The sequence below is a fragment of the Catharus ustulatus genome, chromosome 2 (assembly GCF_009819885.2).
Source record: "Catharus ustulatus isolate bCatUst1 chromosome 2, bCatUst1.pri.v2, whole genome shotgun sequence".
In the NCBI taxonomy this organism is placed as follows: domain Eukaryota; kingdom Metazoa; phylum Chordata; class Aves; order Passeriformes; family Turdidae; genus Catharus; species Catharus ustulatus.
In genome coordinates, this window is record NC_046222.1 from 40,001,060 (window position 1) to 40,011,498 (window position 10,439).

Consider the following 10,439-nt stretch of genomic DNA (forward strand, 5'->3'; position numbering starts at 1 on the left):
TATTGGAAGTGTGTTGAATTCAGAAAAGCAGCATTAATCACTGGCACCTTCTATTTGAATTTAGGGCCATTGCTCCATGCCGAGGTCGGTGACTCTGTACTGATTGTATTTAAGAACAAAGCCAGCAGGCCTTACTCAATAAGTGCACATGGTATAGAAGAAGTGGGTTGTGAAGAACAGCCTGAGACACCAATTACCCTCCCTGGTAAGGCTTCCTTTTGTTTTCTTTCCCCTTCTTTTCTTTGAGCTACAAAGACTCTATATAAAAGCATTTTAGCACATTAATGACAATCTCTCTTTCAAGCTTGCCCATATTTATATGTTCTCCCAGGCACAATATGCTCAATGCTTATTCAGCTACAGGTCTGAGTTGCTATACATGTAGGTTCTTGACCAAGTGACATGTTTGGGCAGAGAATGAGGCTTTATTCCTATCAGGGCTAGAAACAGGAAGGTATTATCACTGGACAACTTCCAAAACAGAGAGAATCAGGCCCATAATCATGGTAGGAGAAACGTGAGCTAGTGCTGCTTTTGTCTCCAGACTGACACTCTAACGATGTTTTAAAAACTTTCAGATTCAGAGGTAAGAATTACAGATGTTAATATTAACTCTGCCTCTTTCAAGCTACACAGAATTGGCATTTGCATTCAGAGTCATGCATAAAATGCAAAATGTACCTGTCATACGAATGAACAATCTTTGGAAAAGTGTACGAAATATGCCTCCGTTTCTTGTGAGGAAAACAGTGGAAAATAGCTTTTCGTATAGAAAAATTCCAGTTAAACGTTTTGCACTTTAATTTTTTTATTGGGTTTATGTTCTACTAGGAAGTCAAACCCAGGCACTGTAGTCAATCCAAAATGTACACACCTTTGCTTTTCCAACACCCATGCAATTTTTTTCACAGTATTTGCAAACTTCAGTGTGGAACTAAATGAAAAGAAATTTTGATGTAATAAAGCTGTTTGCAAGCTGAAATTTCTTTCCTGTGAGCAGCTGTGTTGGTACAGCACAAATACACAGAAATCCATGTCCAAATGTGAGCCAACATCTGCCTTGCTGGAGTTTGATGAATGTATACCTAAGGTGCAATACATGGGAGAGGGGAAAAAAGAGGAACTGATTTATATACAATTCCCTTGTTTTGTAATTTGCTCTGTGGTGTTGTTGATGCAGTTAGGCTGGCAGTTGAGGTGCAACAACGGGAACATTACTGCCATGTCTCCTGCATCCACATGGGAGCAGGCTTGGGATGAGTTAGATGAGGGAGGGTGTGTGAGAGTAAGCCAAAAGTGCTCTTCAGCAAGATCTAAGGGCTGACTTTTCTTTAGGAGTTTGGAAAGAGCAGTTAACACAGAAATGATATCCTGAAAATAAGAAAAATTTCTGGGCACCTCAGTCCCCACCCCCATCACCTAGAAATCCTCACTTCTGTCTTCCTAGCCAGGCTAGACTGCTCACCCCAAACTTGCCAAAGACTGTCTAATTCTACTAAATCAGTCATCAGACAGATGTGCATCCTAACAAACTGTACTCCAAAGAACACTGCCAAGTCTTAAAGAAACTGTGGGGAGCATGGTAAATAGATGAAGAGAGCAGCAGCCTATGCTAAACCAGCTCTCATTTGCCACAGCTTTGTTCTCTTCCTGTCGATTTTCCCATTTACTCAGAGGAAAAAGGAGGAGAAGGCATCAATTTTCCTCATGTTTATAGCTCTTTCCAGGGATTATTCCTTATTTGCACTTCAAAGATGGGCCTTCAACGCCTTCTGAAGTGTGTCAGCTTTTAAGTAGGGTGGAGATTTTTTTCCATCTACAGCCTCCAAACATCCTGAGGTGAGGAGGAAAAAGCAAGGAAGGGGTGGAGGACCACGATTAGCCTCCCTCCTCAGTTCACACTCTCTAAAAAGAGGTGATGACATGTCAGATACAGGTGGATGACAAACAGTTCCCTGGCCGATGTCTCCATGACATGGTACTTATCCTGTAAGGGTAAAATATATTGCAATACTTATATGAGACCCATCTCAGAATGTATGAGAGTTGAGAGTCACCATTTTTTTGTTTTTGTAGTTACCACTCGACAATACAACACACTTGCATGAAGCATGAACAGTGTGGTGGCTCAGTGACACAAAACTAGGTTCAGACACTTCCCAACCCTTTAAACTTGAGAACTCTCCTTGCCTAGATGCCCACAGCTATTGGCAGCTATTGGGTTGTAGCGGTACTAAAACCATGGTTCTGTGATTTCCTGGTTTTCACCTGATTCATTGCATGTCCCACCATGATCTTGGCTGTTGTCACCATGAAAGACTTTTGGGACAGAGATTGCTTGGTTCAATATTTCTCCCCCACTTAAAAGGGCAAGGTGTTGGACACATCTTGGTCTCCTACCCTTTCTTGCAGTAACAGAAAAAAAAAAAAGCAGCAGGGAAACACAGCATAGGCAGTTAATCTGAACACAGATGTTTGTGTTCAGTGTAGAAAAATGATCCTCACTCAAATAGATCAATTCCTCACCCATTTGTTATGGGTTTTTTAAAATCAGAGGTCAGGGAATTTCTGCTCAGGGAGAATATGGCAGAGATGGTGACATTTGGGAAGGGATAGAGGTTCTCTGTAATTGCTGTGGAGCAGGGACTTATCCGGAAGAAGAAAGAACCCTCCTGCTGCTCCCAGACAGCAGGTTGGTATATATTCAGCTCTCCTCTCTGGGCCCCCAGCTGACACACTTCTGCAGCACCCTCTACAAAATCCCGGTGGCAACTGCCACTTCTTTTCGCCCTTTTCTGTCAGGTTGCTTGTTTTTGAGAAGGTCTAAGAAACATTTTCTGGGCTTGGCTTCCAATGCCTTGGATGACTTTAAGCATCAGCAGCCAAGATCACTGAATTACTACAAGTTTTGCCAAGGGGAAAGATGAAGAGTCCTGTCTGTAAAATTCCTTCTGTGGGATGCCACTATTGTCAGTATCATTTGGAGATCTTCTTTTCCAGAGCAATCTGCCTTCATTTATACCACTGGAACCTCCCTGACCTCCTGGAAGGTAGAACCATATCCCTATCCCATTGCTGCATGCTTCCACAGGTAGTTTTGATGCAGACAATTTTTTGATGAGGAGGGTAGGAGGTCTGAATTAGATATTATTCAAAGCCTTTAATACTTAGCTGCTCAAGGTAAAACTGTTCTCTCTCTGTTTCAGGGGAAATAAATACCTACAGGTGGAATGTCCCAGAACGATCCGGTCCTGGCAAAACAGATCCAAATTGTATCACTTGGGTTTATTATTCAACGGCAAATTTTGTTAAGGTAACCAAGAAATGGCCATGAAAGCTTGCATTGCTTTGGCTAACACTTCATGCCTTGTGTAATGTTTCTGAAAGGATCCTGTTTCTCAGCTGGGAGAGGACCACAGGCTGGAGAAACCATTTACAAAGCTAGATGCTTTGTCCTCTTTACTGACAGTTGCACATGCCTGGGTAATTTAATCTACAGAAATCCCAAGGCATGCACTACAGTAATGTGACTTCCTCCTTAAAGAGGAGTTGAAGGGATTTGGGGTAAAGACAAAATGTTACACAAAATCACAGAATCACAGAATGAGTATGGTTGAAAGGGGCCACCGGAGGTCATTGCTTTGGTAAATTACCAGAGAGGCAAACAGAGAAAGAAGTTTTAAATCAGACTGATTTTTTCTCATCTGCTAGGAAAAAGCAGTTTAATCTTCAGTTAATCTGTATTTATTTCATAACTGGATGAACTGAAAATCTGTAATACATATATTTATTTTATTTCAGGACACATACAGTGGTCTGATTGGGCCTCTTGTAGTTTGCAGAAAAGGAACTTTAGATGAAAGAGGTCTAAGGAAAGACATCGATCGTGAATTTACTCTTCTGTTTATGGTGTTCGATGAAAATCAATCCTGGTATTTGAAAGACAATATTGAAACATACCTTCACAAGAATCCTGATTATTTTAATTCCACTGAGAACTTTGTAGAAGGCAACAGCATGCATGGTATGTAGGACTCAGCAGCAGCAGCCAAGAGGAAAGAGGTTTATTTTTCACAGCCCTTTTAGGAAGATGTTGGACTTAGCCTGCAGTTACTCAGCCACATGACAACTTCATAAACTGTAGTGCTGGATACAAAAAGATTTCACGAGGCCAAGCCAAGATGTTTTTCTAACAAGATAGTTTACAAGATAGTCTTTTGGGAAGAGGGTGCCTTTCCAGAATTCCCTTGTCATTTGGAAGCCATGCTCCTCCAAGGCTTGTTGTTTTAGGAGCATAAGGATAATATTTTAAAATGTGGCTGTATTTGCAGCCAGTCCAGGAGCCAGGCAGAATAGACTGGATGGGGACACACACAGCCCTGGCAAAGCAAGCTCCTTTTTCTACAGCTGGTACCCATTTTAGGCAACAATTCTATTCCCTCTTTTTCCATGTAGCTTCTCAGCATAAATCCAGTTTGCTCAGGAGTTCAATCTCAACCAGTAAAACACCAGTTTTCTGTAAGACAGAAAAATGTTTGCTGATGTATACTGACAACAGTTTGGAAACTGAAACAAAAGCATGACTGCCTCCCTGTAGTGGCAGTGGTCACTATGGACAGCACTTGTCCTGACCACACATACCTGTCCCCTCTCTGCCTGAGCATTCCTTCTCCCCTGAAAGCGCAAAAGGTACCTGAAGTAGAGGTTATAATCGCCCACACTATGGCCAGTTATTAATCATTCCTGTTTTGACATTCTTCCAGCAATCAATGGGAAGATTTACAACAGTCTCTTGGGTCTAACGATGAATGAAGGTGATAGGACAAACTGGTATTTGATAGGAATGGGCAATGAAGTGGATATCCACACAGTTCACTTCCATGCACAGACCTTCATCTTCAAGGTTGGTAAATAAATCAAAATAAAACTTTTATAGTGTGATGGAAAATTTGTAAGAATAACAAACCAAAAAAATCTATATTTCCAGCCTGGTTTTGTCACTTAGGCACAAAGCCCTGGGCTCATGCTGAGGTTGGTGAGAGTTCTGCATTTGAAGGAAATAAAAAATTAATGAGATCCTTGCAAAGCTTCTATTACTCTAGTAGAAGACATGCTAGGTGGGCTAAAATACGTGATTACCCATAGGTGTAAGGGAAGATACAGGGAGGAAATTAGAGTTACACTGGGTTAGAGTGTAGTTTTATGCTGTGACAGTTTGCCACTGGCAGGACTACCTAAAAAATCCATCTTTCAAAGAAGCACCTTTGCTCAACCTGCAGTTGGAGTCATCAGGAGGGGTCTGCTATTGTTATATAATGGATTAAATGAGAGCTGTCCACAGACCTCAGTTTCTCTGGATGATGCTCACTAGAAATGCACAAGAAGCATTTGATCTACCTTAAAGAGCTGGAAGTCTAACTGGAATATTTCAGTGCTCGTGGAGGAGTATTTGAGGCACGACTCTCACAATTCTGGTTTTCCTTGTCCACAGACAGATAAGGACCACAGAGGAGATGTATATGACCTTTTCCCTGGGACTTTCCAGACCGTTGAACTCGTAGCAGAAAACCCTGGAACGTGGCTTCTGCACTGTCATGTGGCTGATCACATCCATGCTGGCATGGAGACAACCTACACCATCAATAAATCAGGTGCAGTATCAGAAACGTCCTAGGACTCAGAGGTGGTACTGCACACAACTGGATGGAAGGCAGGGGTGAAAGGAAGAGAGTTCACCTGTGCACTGGTGGGAAGCACCTGCACTGCCATGGCCAGTTAGCAGTGACAAGAGACAGGACAAACACCCCTAATGACATGGCAATGACAGCAATCTTTGGTGCACTTTGCTGCAACTTTGAAGCAGTTGGTGCCTCACAAGTGCCCTTCTGAGACAGTGGCAGCCTAGGGACCATTTGTCATTTAAAGGTGGCGCAGAAAACACCTGCAAAGCTGGGATAAAAGGAGCTCCAGAAAATGTCTGTTCATCTTGTCCAAGAAAGAGGTGATCTCTTGGCCAAGAAAAGTTGGCAAACTTTTTGAATGGTGCTTGTCTCTTCCAACACATGTGAGTGAAGCCAGTGTTTTGTGAGCCTCTCCACAACACATCACTTCACTAAATGTCTAGATCCAGCATCTTCCACCTAGGTCCCCACTGTGCTGGCTACTCCCCTCTACAAGACTTGAACCAGTGCCAGTAGGCACATCTCATACCTATAACCCTGTAGCAGCATAATGACAAATGTAGATGCCAAATGTAGCCAAAATACTCCTTCCTTGGATATGAGGAATTTATTTGATTCCACCTGTTCATGTGGACTGTGAGATTTCAAATGGACAAGCAAATGTAGAACTGATTCATGGAATGGTTTGGGTTGGAAGGGACCTTAAAGATCATCCAGTTCCACTCCCCTGCCATGGGCAGAGACACCTTCCAATAGACCAAATTGTTCAAGGCCCCATCCAGCCTGGCCTTGAACACAGCCAGGGATGGGGCATTCACACCTTCTCTGGGCTACCTGTGCCAGTGCCTCACCACCCTCATGATAAAAAATGTGTTCCTTATAGCCCATCTAAATCTACCCTCTTTCAGTTTAAAAGTTACTCAGTGTCCCATCACTACTGTAAGTAGCAGAGTAACAGAGATGCCTCCAGAGAAGGGGAATGATGCCCATGGAGCTGCCCAGAGGAACAGCTGTGATGATCTAATCACAATTTCTGTTCAGATCAACAAAGTAGAAATAATGAAATAAAGTGAACTCTACATTTTCAAAAGAGAAAAAAATTATTAAGGTTTTCAACATAGCTATGCTTTTTTTCCCTCTGAGAAGAGAGAAGAGAGTGGGAAGTTCCTTCAGAAGGAGGACACACAACTGGAGCATACAATACAACTACTGCAACAAATGGAACCACTTCAGAGGGTAAGGAATTTTTAAAATGCCATTTAAAACTCTTCAGATTCACGTGCAGATTTCTCATTAATGACTCTCTTTTAACAGATGATGACAACAAAGTGGGCAATTTTTTCAGCAAAACTTTGAGTCCTGGAGAAGCCAGCCTGATACTCGCAGCTTTTTTTTGCATTGGACTTGTTCTACTGTCAACAGCATTAATCTTCTTCTGCTTCATCACCCACCAAGGAAACAGAATCCATTACACAGCTCTGCATGACAAAAGTGCATTTCTGGCAGATTCCTTGTAAATCCCCACTTTTAATATCATTCACAGGGGCTCACTGGATTTCACGACATAGAACCATAAAACCATTAAGGTCGGAAAGTACCTCTAAGATCATTGAGTCCAACCATTAACCTAATACTGCCAGGCAACATGCTGCTAATAGAATTGGAGCAGGGCATATGCTGACAGTCCTACCCCATGGCCAGTGCTCACAAGAGTGAACACGAGCTGTAGGGCTCAGCTCCAAGAGCCATGTACCACCCATCACCATTTCCACTCCTCTGGAGCTCAGATGAGCTCTGTCCAAGATCCAATCCGGCAGCTGAGCAGAGCAGCACACCTCTTGGCATCCATAGGGTGTTCACAGGGGCAAGGAGCAGGCAGAATGGCATCCATGTGCTCTGTGCAGAAACATGGGGCTCACACTAGGAAATAAACACCACCAGGGACTGGCTTAAGTTATCAGCTTCTGAAGGAGCAGGTGCTAATCTCCAAGTACCTGCAGTTTCCCAAAGTTTGGCTCAATGAATTCCCCACCAGTCAAGTGATTTTCCTTTTTTTTTTCCTGTTAAATGAGGAAACTCTGCACTGTGGACAGATTTTTGAAGACCTACAAATAAATTTTAGCACCTGACAGGTTCAGCAGTGGCCCTGCTGTTAGTTTCTAACAACTTTTTCTATCTCTAAAAATCTAACCCTGAACAACCTTCAAGAGATTAATTGACTGTAAATGCTGCTTTTTATGGTCCTGATTCTGTACCTTTTCATTGCACTGAGGAACACCTCTCTCCCTACCTGTAATGAAGCCATCAGGAGGATGACCTCTGTGCTCTGTGAGGCAGACAGACAGAATCAGGACATGTTTAGTGATACTTGAATGTTTATAGCATATCTTTTGTTAGGCTGTGTTCGTTCTTGCCTGCTCATACCTGCTATAGCTCTTGCAGAGTAATTCTGGAACAAATACCTTTGTAAAACTGTTTACACAAATTTGATTTTGAATGTAAATTCAAGTTGCTGTTTTGGTTTTTTTAAATTTTATTTTTTCCACTTCTGTACTTCAAATTATGTCCAAAGGTAGAAAATTTTACTGTGTAACACTCTTACTGTATCTTAAATGTGTCCTGATGTCCAGTCAAACAATATGTTGAAGGTTCTTGGATGTTTCTCAGTAATTTCTTTGTTTTCCTCAGTCATTTGAAAGCCCACAGATGAAGTAGAAATGCAGGGCTGAGCCCTTACAGAATTTACATATCAACAAACAAAATTTCCTTCTCAAAATCTCCCATTTGAGCTGCCAAAAATAGATACTCTAAACCCTTTCATCTTCCTGTCCTGTAAACATTGAAATTGGCATCTCTTGTTCTGTGCAAAATTACTGTCTGTGCAGAACTTTTGTTCTCTGTGTACATATAAAAGTAAAGCCTTTCACTTAAAATTCACTGTTAAGAAAGGAAATTATTTGGTACTTCACTTCTAGGGTAGTTAATGTGCCTGATATTTTAGGAACAGAGTCGTAAGTATCTTTTGACTGTTTGCCAAAGTGATTACATTGATAATAAAAAAATCCAGTTATTTGTATGAACCTTTTGGCACAGTTCATTTCCTCTCTCCCACTCCTTAGCTGGACAGTGGCTGTGAAACTGGAGTGAAGGCTCCAAAGGGCCCCAGGACACCACTGCTGCCACAGTCTGCCACAGGGGTCATGAAATGTCACCAAAAAACATAAAGCAATGAGTTTATCATTGCCTGCCTGGTGCAGGCAGCCCTGTGTCAGGTGGGCCCTGATACGTGTGTTGAAGAACAGCATCTGTGTTGGGCTGAAGAATCAGCAGGGACAGAGTTAAGCAACAAAATGAACAGAAGATCAAGTCACCAAGGCAGGGATGCTCTCCACGGAGTGCTACAGGCCCTCAAGTATGAAAAGTCTGGACTATAAACTGGGGTAGCAGTTGGGAACTGTCCTAAATCCAAATGCTTGAAAGGTGACAAATACAAGGTCAACCTGTAAAAACTTTCCAGAGGACTAAACAGCTCTGTCAGCCACACAACAGGAACTGTCTGAACCTGTTCTAAAAACAAAACCAGGAAAGTGTCCAAAGGAACAGAAGAGAACATGGAAGAATTTATACTTTTTCAACCTCCCCAAAAAATTGTGCCTTAGGAAGGTTTTTGAAGGACTCAGTGCATAAGTAAGAAATGTGGATTAATATAAGCTGCCTACATTTCCATAAGATCTTAGAGAAGGTCTTCAGTTAAAGCTTCTTAAGGAAATGAAATCACCATGGAATGAGGACTCCATAGAAGTTAATAACTGGTTAAAAGACAGCGAAAAGTGATCAGATTTCATGTTGAAAGTCACTCATGGGGCTACGTGACTTGTAGGACACGCTTTTCCTTGCTCTTTACTATTTTATTTAGGTGCTGTGAAAAAAAGTGGACAAGTTGAGTGACAAGCACATGTAGCATGAAAATCAGTGAAAAAAAGGACACAATTTATTACTGATACATTTACAGTACTACATGTGGAAAAAGCAATCCTAATATTATGTTGGGTTATCATACTGTCTAAGCATCTCTGAAATGGGATCTTATTTTTATTACTTTAATGAAAACATTAGCTCCAGTGTTGTTTAGTGAGCAGAAAGGCAATTAGTTATTATTAATCAGTATAAATTAAGAATAGAGCAAAGTGGAAAACCACTTAGTCCCATTACACAAATGTCTGGGGCACCTGCATCTTTATACTGCAACAGTCAAATCTACCAGCCTCATTGAGCAAAGCAGCACAAGACCAGCACAAAAAGAACAAGAAAGGGAATTGGTACTGTAGAACAGTTTCCATATGAGGAATGATTCCCTTGGCTTATGGCTTGTAAAAAATAGGAATGACAATTGAAAGAAGATAGGATAGCAGTTTTATAAACAGGAATTTGAGTGGAGAAGGGAATAGTTTGTCCTTTTTGTAGAAAGCAGTGAACTGCGGGAGTGTTACATGAAAGCACAGTACAGGAGGTGGCTCTTCATGGGACAGATATGTGACTTCTCCTGTGACTCCTGGGCTGAGGATGCTCCAAGCTCACAGAGGTCCAGAAGCCAACAGGAAAAGTACAGAGGGACAGATAAATTAAGGGTTATTAAAGGTGCAGGCGCTACAGTGACTACCCCAAAAACCTGACCTGAAAAGAAGTGATCAAACAGTTTGGGTGCTAGGTAGGTTAGGGGCTTGGAGCATCAGTCAGACTGCGGTGGGGAGATGAGTG

The 10,439-nt window shown here is 41.9% G+C and overlaps 1 protein-coding gene across 1 annotated transcript in view; it reads left to right on the plus strand.

Moving 5' to 3' along the window:
- Nucleotides 1–7,198, plus strand: part of HEPHL1 (hephaestin like 1) — a 32,012-nt gene extending 24,814 nt beyond the window's left edge. Inside the window, exons 14-20 of the mRNA XM_042779027.1 lie at nucleotides 65–205; nucleotides 3,207–3,313; nucleotides 3,802–4,024; nucleotides 4,764–4,903; nucleotides 5,492–5,651; nucleotides 6,837–6,917; nucleotides 6,996–7,198. Of these exons, the coding sequence (XP_042634961.1) occupies nucleotides 65–205; nucleotides 3,207–3,313; nucleotides 3,802–4,024; nucleotides 4,764–4,903; nucleotides 5,492–5,651; nucleotides 6,837–6,917; nucleotides 6,996–7,198 (1,055 nt within the window). The remainder of the gene's footprint in view (nucleotides 1–64; nucleotides 206–3,206; nucleotides 3,314–3,801; nucleotides 4,025–4,763; nucleotides 4,904–5,491; nucleotides 5,652–6,836; nucleotides 6,918–6,995) is intronic.
- Nucleotides 7,199–10,439: the final 3,241 nt, after the last annotated feature.